Source organism: Phocoena phocoena, chromosome 17, assembly GCF_963924675.1.
Source record: "Phocoena phocoena chromosome 17, mPhoPho1.1, whole genome shotgun sequence".
Lineage (NCBI taxonomy): Eukaryota > Metazoa > Chordata > Mammalia > Artiodactyla > Phocoenidae > Phocoena > Phocoena phocoena.
Genome location: NC_089235.1, coordinates 76,810,918 through 76,825,213, shown reverse-complemented (window position 1 = coordinate 76,825,213; position 14,296 = coordinate 76,810,918). Strand labels below are relative to the sequence as shown.

General features: G+C 54.7%; 1 protein-coding gene across 1 annotated transcript in view; it reads left to right on the top strand.

Annotated features, from left to right (window-relative positions):
- COL22A1 (collagen type XXII alpha 1 chain) overlaps positions 1-14,296 on the top strand; it is a 233,526-nt gene that overhangs the window by 56,471 nt on the left and 162,759 nt on the right. The window contains exons 7-10 of the mRNA XM_065895156.1: positions 6,382-6,462; positions 7,650-7,766; positions 10,406-10,450; positions 12,397-12,459. Of these exons, the coding sequence (XP_065751228.1) occupies positions 6,382-6,462; positions 7,650-7,766; positions 10,406-10,450; positions 12,397-12,459 (306 nt within the window). The remainder of the gene's footprint in view (positions 1-6,381; positions 6,463-7,649; positions 7,767-10,405; positions 10,451-12,396; positions 12,460-14,296) is intronic.

The window sequence follows — 14,296 nt, the reverse complement described above, 5'->3', positions numbered from 1 at the left end:
CTACTCTGTGCCAAGCACTGTGTGTCTACATGTACATGTAGACAAATCGACCCTGTAAATTTAGACCCTTTTCCCTTCTTCTCTGATTGTAAAAAAATTGGAACATACAGGAAAGTATATGGAAAATAAGTAAAAATCGTCCTCATTTCACCAACCAGGGATATTAACTGGGGAAGACTCAGTGGCCGGTAATAGCTGTCCTTCCATCACCATTACATCAGTGTTCTTTCCTTCTTTATTCTTTCCTTTCCCTCAATTCTTTTTTCTTTTTTTTCGCTTTCCTTTACTGTATCTTTCTTTCCTCTACGAATGCATTCCGACATCTGTACACACAGACACACACACCGCGAACACGCACACACGTAACACGTGTACACTTACGTGCTGTCTTCAAGCTGAAGTCAGCTTGATCCTTCTGACCGGGAGCGTCCCCTGCTTCTCGAGAAGTGACCAAATCATGATCTGGGATAGCTCTCTCCAAAACCATCTCTTTTCTTTTTTTACACGTATATGTATTTCTGTTATCAAATATAGGGTTGTTGGATGTGTGCTAGATATTTTGAAATTTATGTAAATAATGTACAGCGTGTATAGTCACGTCTTGCTTTTTTTCTCTCAGAATTGCGTGTCTAAGCTTTCATTTCTTTCAGCTGCTGCGTAATACTTCATTTTATCGTGCATTTTGCTTATTTGTTCTCCTGCTAGTGAGTATTTAGATTGTTTTGATGTTTCACCACCATAACCAGCAAGTCTTGGGTCTTGAACGTGCTGGCACATCTCCAGATGTGTGTTCTTCATGAAATAAACAGGGTAACACATGCCTTTGAGGCTGGAGATGTGTACCAGTTGGGAGAGTGTCTCTGGGGCATTCAATGATTAGATTGTAGGGTAAACAATTTTCGACTTTCCAGCGTATTTTAACTTCTCAACAGAGAGACAGAACATTTATGTGTCTACCAGCAATGTATGAAAGACCCATTTTCTTACATCCTCACCAACACATTGATAGACTTTTTTTTAACTTTTTTGTTGTTGTTTTGCCAATCGGATGGGCATACGATGGTATTTTATTGTGGTTCTATCTGCATTTCCCTGATTACCACTGAGCTCAGAAATACTTCTATGTGCTTCTTTTTTTTTTGCGGTACGCGGGCCTCTCACTGTTGTGGCCTCTCCCGTTGCGGAGCACAGGCTCTGGACGCGCAGGCCCAGCGGCCATGGCTCACGGGCCCAGCCGCTCTGCGGCATGTGGGATCTTCCCGGACCGGGGCACGAACCCGTGTCCCCTGCATCGGCAGGTGGACTCTCAACCACTGCGCCACCAGGGAAGCCCTGTTCCTATTTTTAAATAAACTTTGGTTCAGTGAGGCTAAATTAATTCACTCAATAAACACATATTTTATTTTATTCTTTATTGAGGCCTAATCATATATAGTAAAATGCACAGATCTTAAGTACATATTTTGATGAGTTCTGTCAAATGTATATGCCAGGGATGGAAAGTGGTAAATGCGTACCAGCTGCCCCCAACCTGCCGCCTGGCCCTTCCCATCCACGTGGGCAGCGTCAGTGGGACTCATGCTGGTGCCTCGTGTTGTGCTGTGGGGTTCATGTGACCAAGCAGGTGCTGTCTGAGTGTCCTGGGTGGATATGAGCGCCCCAGTGGGTGGTGACTGCTCTTTCCGTCTTGTCTCTCAACATTGTGTTTACTGAATAGAAAAAGACTTTAAGACTCTGACTTGAAGCTACTTATGGCCTCTTATAAAAGGAAAGGATCACACTGAGATCTTTTCAGTCTCTTTGAATTACTTTTTTGATAACAGTAAGCATCAGATATTACGGGGCCCAGAGGAAAGGCATCCGACCTCAATGAACAGGGTAGGCGGATGGGGGAAGACAGGAGGGGGTGGGCAGGGGTGGCTTCCTGGAGGCAAGTGACTTCTGGGATGAGCCTGGAAGGATGAATTGGATTTGTCTGTGCGCAGGATGGGAGGTGGCAGGAGCTGAAGCATGGTGGGGGAGGGGCGGGGCAGGAGGCAGGGCCAGGCCTCGCTAGTGCACAGGCCCTGGGATCCACCTGTAGGTGAAGGGGCAGCAAGGGTTGAGGAGGGTGGGGAGAGCCGTTTCCTGGGGCTGCAGAGTAGGGTGGATGGAAGGAGAAGGCGGGTGAGCCTTGTTAGGGAAGGAGGTGAGAGGCCAGGGCCTGGGCTGGGAAGGGGGCAGGGCTGGGGGCTGGCCTGGGGATCCTGGCTCCCGGGTGACTCTCTGCTGAGGGATGTGCAACAGAAGCGGCCAGGCAAGTCAGGGGGCGTCTAGGCTGATGGACGGGGAGCCCGTCTCCGAGCTGCGGGGAGAGGAGACTCAAACCCTCGGGGCCCGGGGCCGGGAAGGGGTGCTCCTGGGCTCTGGGGGTCCAGCTGGTCTGGGACCTGCCATGCTGGGACCCCTGCCCCGTGACTCCCCGGAGGCCCTGCCAGCCTTCCCTCCGTTTCCCGCTCCTGTGTCCCAGGCCTGCCCAGCTCCAAATCCCAGGGGATGGGGTTGGTCGCTGAGAAGCCGTAACCCCTATCAGGAACCAGAGGGGTTAATTTCTGATGCCCTCCAGCTCTCTGGGTTCATCGCGTGGCTGGTTCTCGCGCTCCGGACCAGCCCTCGCTCACTCGATTTGAGCAGCACAGACCCAGAGCAGCGCCCCTTCCACCGCTCGGTGCCCTGGAGCTGGTGGACTGCCGGCTTCGCTGCTCTGCACCGGCCCCAAAGCCTCGATTCAGTTTTGGGTAAAGAAGAGTCCTCCAGAGACAAGAGCATTCAGGCTCAACTGGGAAGAAGGGGGCTGGGCCCGCGTTTGCCCTCCTTCCGCCCCGGTAGTGGCGGGGGGCAGGCGCAGAGTCCACCCAGAGTCTGAGCAGGGGCCGCCGGTGGGTGTCAGAGCCGCAGGCGCCGGCCAGCACCTTGCTCTGTGCCACCCACCGTGTTCCCAGAAGTTCTCACGGGCTGACTAGGTCCTCCACGTTGCAGGCTGTGACCTCACTCACCGCATTGTCCCCATTCTGTAAGGACGTTCAGCACAGAGATTGAGGCAGTCTGGGAGATCAGCTCGGTGCCTTGTGACCACCTAGAGGGGTGGGATAGGGAGGGTGGGAGGGAAGGAGACGCAAGAGGGAAGAGATATAGGAATATATGTATATGTATAACTGATTCACTTTGTTATAAAGCAGAAACTAACACACCATTGTAAAGCAATTATACTCCAATAAAGATGTTAGGAAAAAAAAAAAGTGGCAGGATTAGGAGGCGGGGGTGCAGGCCTCACCGTCTACTTGGAAGTTCTGCCTTTACTGTGAGTCTGGGCCTCCAGGTCCTGTCCCGTGCTGACTCTCAGATTCGATGGTCACATTGGGCCCTTAACTGGGCCCTTTTAACCCACAGTGTGGAGTCTGGGGTCTGGGCTGGGTCCCACTCTCTCCTCCTCTGGCCCATTGCCATTAGGTGAGTGTCCACGTTGTACCCAGTGCCGGGGAATCCCAGAACCTGACGTTTGTCAGAGGAATACTCTGCCCACTTCCTGTTTCGTGCTGCGTTTCTAGATTAAAACTGAATCCTGATGAACTACACGGAGGGAGGATCAATGAACCCCGCACCCCTTCGTAAACCTTCCAGAGGCGTAGGCTGGGGCACTTGTGACCACGTAGCTCAGGCTTGAACACGGTGGGGAGAGACCACGGCACCCTGCAGCTCCACCTGCCATGGACACCTGTGTCTGGCCTCACCTGGTCTTCACGGTGCCCTAGGAGTCACGTCAGCATCTCCATCTGACAGAAGAGGAAACCGAGGCTCAGGGGATTGGGTGCCTTGACCAGCTGCTCTGAGAGAACAGCAGAGCTGAGGCTCAGACCCGGGCCCGGCTGATCTCAGATCCTCAGCTCTCTGCACCCTGATTGGTTTCCACACTGTAGTCAGGAAAGGGTCACCAAGCTGCACGTGGTGGGCACGGAGGGAAACTGGGGCTGGAGAGAGGACCCTGCAGCAGTTCAGCCTGGAATTGCTGAGGGTGTAAACGGGAGCAGAGATCCCAGGGGGTGGGGGCAGAGGGGCATCAGGAGGTGGGCTCCCTGACGTGGTGGAGGGAGGGGAGAGGGAGGAAGGTGGGACAGGGAATGGTGGGATTCCAGGCAGTTGGAAGAGACCCCTCCTGGCTCCCAGGCCCTGCTACCCACCCTGAGTGCACGTGTGCAGGCCCCAGGCCACCTGTGCACCTCCCTGACCCTGACCTTGCCTTCCTTCTCCACCTCTGTCCCTGTGGCCTTGCCAGACAGACCCAGCCGCTGAGCATGTACGCTTGCTAATGCAGAAAGCAGGACCCTCTCTTTAAAATAGGCCTTGTTCCAAAGCATGATTCTGTGTTTTGTCATTTTCTCCTGTCTGTGGGCTGGTGTCTCTACAGGAAATACAACAGACAGACAACTGGAATTGTTACTGTTTCTGCTGAGTCCAGTCTGTGGAGTGAGGGCTTACACCTGCCAGGGCCTGTCCCAAAGCCAGGAGGGTGAGGTCGAGCTGCCTGACCTGCTCGCTCAGGGCCTTCAAATGCAGCACAGGCCGCAGAAGGGCACAGGGGAGGTGCAAGGCTGGGAGCATTCAGCATTGGTGTTAATAAAATAAGTATCCGTTGATTTAGCTCAATTTCCATTCGATAAATGTCCGTGCGTGGTGCATGCATGTATCCACTCAACCATTCATTCTATGCCTCAGGACATCTGCTGTGTCAGGAAGTACTCTGGGGCTGGGGGTACAGAAAAACACAAGAGATAGGAGAGGCCTGCCTCACAGAACTGCTGTTCTAATCAGAGAAACACAGTTTAAAAAGTAAACTGAGAAATGCACACAAAGGAGGCATTGTGGTCATTGCTTTTATAAGGATGTACAGGATGACAAGTGACAGGGAGGGCCTGGGCTCTGATGGGTGGTTACAGAGGTGAAAGGTGAGAGGAGCGAGCCTTGTGAGGAGCAGGAGGGAAAAGCAGGTAGGAAAAGAGAGCTCAGTGTGTTTGAGGGCTATGGGTCAGGATGGGGAGCCCTGGGGGAAGATGGACACACAAATGTATAATTACCATGCAGGCTGCTATGTTCAGTATTAGCTGTATGTACAAGGAGCCAAGTGGTGGAGAAGAGACCCCGTGAACTCTTCTTGACAGTAGAGGATGTGTATCAGTTATCAGTTGCTGCATAACAAATATCCCCCCCAATCCCCCGCCCAAAAAAGAGGGATGAAAACAACAAGCACTTATTGTCTCATAGTTTCTGTGGTTCAGGAATCTGGGAGGGGCTGAGCTGGGTGGGTCTTGCTCAGGGTTTCTCATAACGTCGCTGTCAAGCTATTGGCTATTGCTGTGATCTTGAAGTTAGAACAGGGCTCAAAGACCACCTCCAAGCTCACGCAGGTGATTGCTGGCAGCCTCCCGTGGGCTGTTGGACTGAGGGCCTCAGTTCCTTGCTGTTGGATTGCTGACAGTGGCCCTGGTTCCTCCCTACGCGGGCTTCTCCGTGGGGCAGCTCCCTGCGTGCCAGCTGGTGACCCCAGGCTGCGTGATGTGTGAGAGAGAGAGAGAGACCATGCGCGCACGCACAAAGAAGCCAGTCTTCCTGTAACTGATCTCGAAGTGACACGCCGTCACTTCTGCCACGTTCTGTTCCTTAGAAGCCAGTGACCAGGTCCCTCCTACACTCGGGTGGGAAGGTGAATGAAGCTCCACCTCTTGGAGGAGCATCAAAAGATCTGTGGGTGTATTTTTACAACAACTCCTGAGGGGATGCCTCAGTGTGGTTGCTAGTTTTCAGGGGTTTTCCTGGAAGGGAGACCACGTGCAGAGGCATGAATGTGAAAATCCGTGGTTTCATTTGCTGTGCGAAAGCATGTACGTTTAATTAGGTCCCATTTGTTTATTTTTGCTTTTATTTGATAGAAGCAAATTTTTAATATAAAAAAGTTCACTTAAGCCACCACATGGAGATGAGAGAGTTGAAAACAGGGATGCTCTGAACCTTTGGAGACTGTTGGTGGCAGCAGCATGGCAGGGGCTTTAGTGAACGCAGTGGCCACGGGTTGTGGACGGGAGCAGGCGTGTGAGGGGCCTGAGCTGTAGCACATTCGGAGCAGGAGCGAACGCTGCCCCCGGTCTGTGCTGACTCGCCTTGCGCTTGGGGCTCGCGCTGTCTGTAGATGACACTCAGGCTCCCTCCGAAGTTCAGCTCAGGGTCAGACCATACAGGATCCCGAAGGGGAAGCGGGCCTGATCGCTGAGCAGGGCGTACCTGAAAGCAGGGAGGATCTGGGTTCCAAAGCCCCCAAAACTCACTCTCTGTCCTCGCTTTCCCTCCCAGTTTGACCTACAGCGGATCGTGATTTACTGTGACTCCCGACACTCAGAACTGGAGACGTGCTGTGACATCCCCTCGGGTCCGGTGAGCAGAGACTCTGCATGGAGGGGTCGGTGTGAGGGGGGAACGGGTCCTTGGCTTCCCGAGGGAGGGGGCGTCCTGGGCCCCAGGATGGGATCGGGGGACACCCGCCACCACAGTGCGCCCCGGGAGGGAGCCACGTGGTCATTGCTAGGGTTCCGTTTCCTGGTCTGGCGGGCGTGGGTTGGGGGACTGGGTCATGCAGGTCTGCCCCAGCCTCGGTCTACGGCCCCCGGGGCTGCAGCTGAGCGATGAGGCCCAGCTCCGGGGTGCACGGGGCAGAGGCTGGCAGTGGGAAACGGCATCCCTGCTGCCAGCGCTCAGAGTGGGGAGGCCGCTGTGCTCTGAGACGCTCAGCAAGACAGGAGGAGGCAACACGGGTTCAGGAGCAGCGGGCAGAGGCTCCTGGGCCCCCAGCGCAGTTCTGCCTCTCCCAGGGCCTCCCCACCTCTGCCTCGGTCCAGGCCCCTCCCTCTCCATTTACCAAATACCAGTTCCAAGGGTGCTTCCATAGTCCTGCCTCCCAGAGTTGAAAGCTGACATCCATGGACTCGGCGGGCGCGGGCCCGGACGCAGTGAGCACTCGGTCAGCGTGTCCTGTGTCAGGACGAGTGGGGGGCGCAGGCACCCGGGGTGGTCGTTACCAGGGCTGGGGCTGCGGAGTCAGCTGAGCCTGACTGTAGAGAGAGAGGAGAGACAGGAAAGGGAGGGAGACGGGTAAGAGCAGGAGAATAAAGGGAAAGAAGGACGGGGCGGGGGGAAGAGGAAGCGAAGAGGGAGGGAGGGGGCTGGCGAGGGTAAGGAAATAAGTCATTACGGGCACACCTGCTGGGTTCCTGCGTTCCGGACTCTGAACTGGATGCTTTCTCCGTGTCCTACTAACTCCTCCTCACCGCATTATGATGGAAACGCCCTTGTCCCCATTCTGCAGAGGTTAGCACCAAGGCTCAGAGGGGTTAAGTGGTTCCCACAGGCTGCTGAGAGGCCAGTGAAGTGGCTGAGACCCTTGGCCCACGCCAGTCTGACTCCAGGGCCTCAGGGTACCAGGACCTGCGGTCAGATGCTACTTGCCCTCCCTGCTCAGGCTCCAGTGTCCTCAGGGTTCCTGGCTCCCCTTTGCCTGTGCAGGGAAGCTCCAGGGAGTGGTGCCGGGCAGGAAGCCAGGTTCTGACCGCTGTGCTTCCCTTCAGTGCCAGGTGACCGTGCTGACGGAGCCCTCACCCCCGCCCCAGCCGCCTCCCACCTCCGGCAGTGAACAGATCGGCATTTTGAAGACTATCAACTGCTCCTGCCCAGCTGGAGAAAAGGTACCGTCCACAGTCCACCCTCAGCCGCCAGCCCGGGGCCCCAGAGCTGAGTGGGGCAGGGTGGCAGCAGAACCAGCAGTGGAGGTGGGAATTTCCCATCATGCACGTGAGCTGCCAGGGCAGGGTGGCCCCAGGCTCCAGGCGACTCTCCGGTCAGGGGCCTGTCCTTGCTCCTTGGGCTTCTCCCTTCTTGATTTCTGTGCACATCGGGAGGGGAGCTGCTCAGACTCAGCCGTGACGAACCTCTTCCTGAAGTTCGTGACGTCTTCCCAAGGCGCTCTGGCCCCTCCCGGTCTCCTCTTCACTCGTGTGTGCGCCTAAACCAGCCAGATTTGCTTCGAGAATAAGACTCTGCATGGGCAGCGGCCGAGGGTTTAGGTGTGCTCTGCGGGACACACCCTCATCCCTTTCTTCTCAAAGTTCCCTGTAATTAGCTGTACTATATAATCTACATGCGTATATGAGTAGAGTTTAATGCCTCTTGTTTCTAATTTTAAAACCTAATATGTTTCCAACTGCCACCACCGCCTGCCCTTTAGCCTAGATGAAATGTCTCCTCGAGTGCCTGAGGCCTTCATCTGTTTTTCTGTGGACGAACAGCCCTCTTAATAAGAAAACAATTTCCACTGTTTGATCAGAATAAACAGATATGTGAGGATGACAAAATCGAGATGGTCTCTGTGAAGATCTGCTCAACCGGTAGGCCCCCAGGGCCCTCGGTCTACAGCATTCAGTGTATCCATCGCTCTGTCTGCCCCTCCCAGCTCAGGGCCGGCACGCAGGAGGTGCTCCCCAACTTTGCAAGGGCCTTGGGCGACAGACAAAACTACGAAATCGTGGTTGACGTTCATTGGAGTGGACACACTTTAAGAATTTCCTGACAGTTTTGTTTCAATAAGCCACCTGTCCTGGCAGCCTCTCCTCCTTCCCTTCTTCCCTCTCCTCTGTTCTCCTTCACACTCTCCTTTCTTCTTTCCACCCAGAGACCCCCTCCCAAGGAGCTCCCAGTCAAGTGGGGATTTCTAACCATGGCCCAACTGGCTGGGAGGCCACGAGAAGCAAGCTCGGTCATGCTGCGAGCTGAGGCTTTGTCTGGGGCGTCGGTGGAGTTAGGGGCTTCCGGCCTGGTGCTGGGTTAGGATTGGGAGAAGCTAGAGAGGGAGCCAGGGTGGGTGCACCCAGGGCGCCGGGCAGGGATCCTCGTCTGTGCCCCTGCCGGGCTCAGGCGGTCCACAGACAACGTGTTGATCCGGTTCTCACCCATCAATGTCATAACGAAAGCAACTGTCCAAACCCAAGTCCTTTTGAATTCTTGTTTTCCATGGAAAACCCCAAACGGAAAGGGTAACTGCAGCAGCGTGGGGCTTGGCCCACCAGCCTGCAGACTGTGCCCGGGAGGGTGGCCGACGCTAGCTCCGCCCAGTTCATGGTTTCCCCAGAGCCCTGCCCTGGCGGGGCCCCTCGGGAGGAAGTCTGGGGTCAAGCAGGCCTCCGTCCTCTCTTCCCGCCCACCTTCTCACTCTCTAGCTCACGACCACCTGCTGGATCGCCACTGACCTCCTGAGCTTGGCTCACAGATCCCCTCCCCCACCTGTGCCCACTCTGTGTGGCCCCTGGTGGGTCCTAGTTGCCCTTCTAGCCTCATCTCACTCCCCTCTCCCCTCCCAGTTTCTAGGCAGGCGGGAATGTCCTATTCCTCCACCAGGTCATGATCTTTCTTGCCTTCTGGAATTTGCATATGTAGCACCTTCTGCCTAGAACATCCTCTTCCCTCCTGCCACCCCTTTTAATCTGCTAATGCCTGTTCTTCTTTCAAGACATCCCCAAAGAATCCTTTTCTGATCCCATTATTATTGTCTGTATGATCTCCCTCCTCCCTGCCTGCCTGCCTGCCTTTCCATTCTTCACATCCATCCATTCAATACCTGTTCATTTAGCCCCTGTTATTTGGGACATTAAGACCCTTTCTTTCCCTCTTCTTCCAGAGACCATAACAATTATCACATTGGAGTAAAACTGCCTACTTGTCTTTACTTCCATAAGCTCATAAATTCCAGATGGCAAAGGCTGAATCTTTCCATGTCTGTATTTTCAGCCACTGTATGAAATAATGGTTGAATTGATGGATAAGTGGACCCAGGGTATGAAGGATGGATGGAATGGCTTATTGGGTGATGCCACCCAGAGGTTGAGGCTGGCATTTGTAAATTGATGGCTGTATTTGGAGGTCACGTCCAAGTTCCCCATGTAGGTTGGCAGTTTGAGAAAGGGTGCTCAGCTCCAGTGAATTTTTTTGTGTGTGTGGTATGCGGGCCTCTCACTGTCGTGGCCTCTCCCGCTGCGGAGCACAGGCTCTGGACGCGCAGGCTCAGCGGCCATGGCTCACGGGCCCAGCCGCTCCGCGGCATGTGGGATCTTCCCGGACCGGGGCACGAACCCTGTCCCCTGCATCGGCAGGCGGACTCTCAACCACTGCTCCGCCAGGGAAGCCCTCCAGTGAACTTTGTCCAACTTACTGATTGGCACGTGGCTTACTAGGGACTGGCTTATGAGCAGGTGGAGGGGATAACCAGCTAGTAAAGAGAGAGGGGAGAATTAAAACAGAACCTTACTTGTTTCTTTTGTCTTTCTTCCTTTAGGGTGAAAGGGGCTTTGATGGCCCAGTGGGACTCCCCGGCCCAAAGGTCAGTACCGGAGCCGGCAGAGAAGCCCTTTAGAGCGTGAGGTCCTTTGATTTGCTCTCTTTGTAAGAAGGAGGAAAAAACTCCCAAACGATGGTGTGTTAGATTACTGTCCTGCGGGGTTTTGCTTCTGAGCTTGTTGAGATGGAAGGATATAGCAAGTGGCATGAAGTCCATAACCTCTGAGTCCCTTCACGGTTCAGAGCGTCCGTTTCTCAGCCTGAACGTGTGATCGAGAAGGAGAACACACAACGCCCGGGCTCAGATGCTGTTCGCGCCAACAGGCTCAGCCCTCCGTGGTCAGCTAACTCTGCATCAATCCTTTCAGGCCTCTATGTTCCAGAAACTCTGGGGGTTGCGCTTTAAAGAGTCTGTTCAGCATGCACGATCTGTTTGCTTGACGTGCGTGGAATTCTTTTCGTACACGTTTTCCAAACTCACGAATTGCTCGAGGCCAGGTGCCTCCTTGTGGGCTCCTCCCTCCTCAGCCATGGACCAGCCTCTTCTCTGTCCACCACTGCCCAGGTTTATCGCATTTACGGAGCTGGACAGGGCTGTCGTCTTGCGTCATTGTTTGGTCTCGGAAAGCTGAGACCCAGAGAGGTGTGCATTGCCCGGGGTCACACAGAGGCTGAGGGAGGAGGTCAGCGTTGCCCAGCGGCCGTCACCTGGTCTGGTGTTCGACAGAGGGGCTGAGCGTGATGGCGCAGACACCTAGCGATGACTGCATCCCCTTCCCTCCCCTCCCCCCTTCTCCCCCCTCCCCCTGCCCCGTCCCTCCCTCTCTCCCTTTCTCCCCCTCCCTCTCACCTGTATGACTTGTGTTCACATTCATTCAGCGCATCACCACTGAGCGTCTCCTAAGGTCCCTTGTGTCTTCTCCCTTCTTCCTTCCTCTGTATGTACCTCCTTCATCTTCCCCTTCTCTCGCCCTTCTCCCCTCTGTCCCCAGTGTGCTAGGATGGGGAGAATAGACAGACAGACACACGCACACACACAGGAGGTCCAGGGTGCCAGGTGTTCGCTGCGAGAAAGAGAGTAGGGGCCTCTGCCTTGCTGAGCAGCCCCTGGGCTGTAGCCTCCGCTCCTGGGCTGTCAGACGGAAGAAGAGAGCAAAGCTGTTCGGGGTTTTGTGAAGCTCTAAGTAGAAAACATTTGTCTGAAGCAGTGGCTGCTCACGGAGAGACGGAGAGACCGAGCTGTGCTGTGGTCGGACAGATCTGGGGTTGTGCAGACAGCAGAGCCCGACCCCTGACGCTGGGAGAGAAGATGAGGTGGGAGGGAGGCGATTCTAGGGGGGGAAACAGGTCCCACTGCCTATAGATAGGCCTGGCTTCCCCGTGGCTGATTGGCGTCCTGGCCCTTTAGCCAGTGTCCCAGCCCGTCCGTGGTTAAGATGCTGTGTAAACACCTTGATTCCAGCGGCTCCGTTTACCTAGAGGTAGCTCAGGTCGTGTCCACAGGCGTGGCCTGGTGGATCCTGGGTGCCCAGGCCCATTCTGGATGCGGGGACATACCAGGGAGCCATATCCCCGGACTCAGAGCCAGCAAGTAGAGGCATGACAGGGGGTGGGACGCTGGGTTGCGGGGAGCGGGGCTGGGGGGGCCCTGAAGCTTCCTGGGGAGGCTCCAGGATGCCTGGGGGGCCCACCCTAGCTGGGTCCAGTAAGATACGTAAGAGCTGCCGTTCCCGTTCCCAGGGTCGAGCGTGCGATTCGCCCACTTGCTTTCTCCAGGTGTCCTTCGTTCCGGGAATTAGGAGTTTGAGAAAATTACTCAGAGGCTTCTTCCCTCTCCGGGGGCGGGAGGCTTGGCCTCATGGTGCAGTTGGCAATGACAAAATCGGCTGCTTCCAGAAAACTGGGGCAAGGTGGGCCATGGGCAGCTGGTGTGGGAGAGGTTGGTCGGAGGACCCAACCCAACGTTCGTCTATGATTTCCACCCCTCAGGGGGACATGGGAGCCGCTGGGCCGGCTGGAGCTCCTGGACCCAAGGGAGAGAAAGGAGATACGGTGAGTGAAGGCCCCTCTGCGTGGCCAGTGGGGGGGGACCCCTCTGCATGGGCACAGGAGGCCTGCCGGCTGCTCCAGCCTCACCCTGCACCACCCCGCCCTCACCCCCCGAAGTCTGTGCTCCAGGTTGGCAGTGATGACTCCCCCAACTGGCCATGTCTCACCCTGGCCATTGTATATGGTTTTTCCTCTGCCAGGAATCATTTTGCCCTCTGTCCACCCCCGTTTGCCCCTCACCTCCCCCTCCTGCCTGGCTCACGTTTTCGCACCTTTCAGACTCAACCGGTGTAGTTCTCCAGGGTATCTTTGCTACCCCAGGTCTGGCTCACCCCCTCGGTTCTCCCACATCCCCGGTGCCTGTCAGTCCCCACATCAGCTGACTCCCTGATACCTCGGTTTGCGGTTTGTCGGTCCAGCATCCCCGGCATCTGGCCCAGCACAGACTGTGTTCGTGGATCCTTAGGTTGATGAGCGAGCACAGTGGATGGTGGGTCAGGGAAGAATTACAGAGATAAATGATTCATGGTGCAGAGCAGGGCTTAGGAGCCCATGGCTGGGAAGCAAAGGCTGGCTCCACCAAGATACTTAACCTTCCTGTCCTCAGTTTCCTCATCTGTAAAGTGGGGAGGATAAAATTAACTGTTGAGTTGCATGATGAGGATTAAAACGAGTTAACACATGTAAACAGTTTGTAACAGTGCAGAAGCAAAGTAAACGCTATTGTTCCTCCGTTGTTACCTGGCCTGGTGGAAGCACTAAACCCACCCTTCAGACTGCATCTTGTAGCATCAGTAGCACAGGTTTGGAGTCAGGTGGGCCTCAGTAGCCGTCCCCGGCTCCTGCCTTTATTGGCTGTGTGACTGCGAGCGGGTTGCTTAACCCCCCTGAAAACCTCATTCGCTCCATGAGCAGAACAAAGAAAAGAGCAGCTTTGTCTGTAAAATGCCTGGCCCGTGGTAGGAGGCCAGTGAGTGAGAGCGAGTGTAACCAGTTCCTTTTAGGTTCTCAGTGCGCAGGGGAAACCCGACGACAAGACAGAGCCACTCCCCCAGAAGAGTTAGCCTGGCAGACACCCCCGCGCCATCACCTGAGAGCTCATGATAGTAACTATACCGCCTGCCCTTCTTCACAGGGGCTTCATGTTGGTCCCTCCTTACTCCTTAGAACAGCTTCTTAAACTTAGGCTCGTCACTCACGGACGAGAAGGATACAGAATTTTCAGACTTGCGTGACGCGCTCGTGGTCACGTCAGGTGCTCTGCCTGTGTGTGGCAGAGGCAGGATTTGAATCTGTTTTAATCTGAGTCTTGTGCTCACTTGCTGAGCTATACCTTTCACGCACACTCTACACACCGGCCTCCCGTGCAGAGGTAGGAAGCACCCGCTCTGTGCAAATTAACATGGAAATAGGAAGAGAGGCTTACATTTAACAGCATTCATGGCGTGCCGGGATCTGTGCTGTATGTTTTACAGATTTCTGGCTCATTTAACCCTCAGTTCGATGTTGTGAGGTGAGGGCTAGTGAAACACCCATTTTACTGATACACAGGGAAAAACCAGGCTACAGAAACTGCCTGTGAGAGAGCACAGATGTCGGATCTAACAGACAAAGCCTGCAAAGTAGCCATTGTAATTATATCCAGAGAACTAAAGGAAGCCATTCGGAAGGAAACAGAGGGGAGCATCGTGACATTATCTCATCACATATAGAACATAAGGAGGTAGAAATTGTTAAAAAGAACCAAATGGAAATTCTAGAACTAAATGGAAATTGTAAAGTACAGTCAATGAAATGAAAAGGAAAATCACTCGAGAGGCATGACAGTAGGTTCGAACTG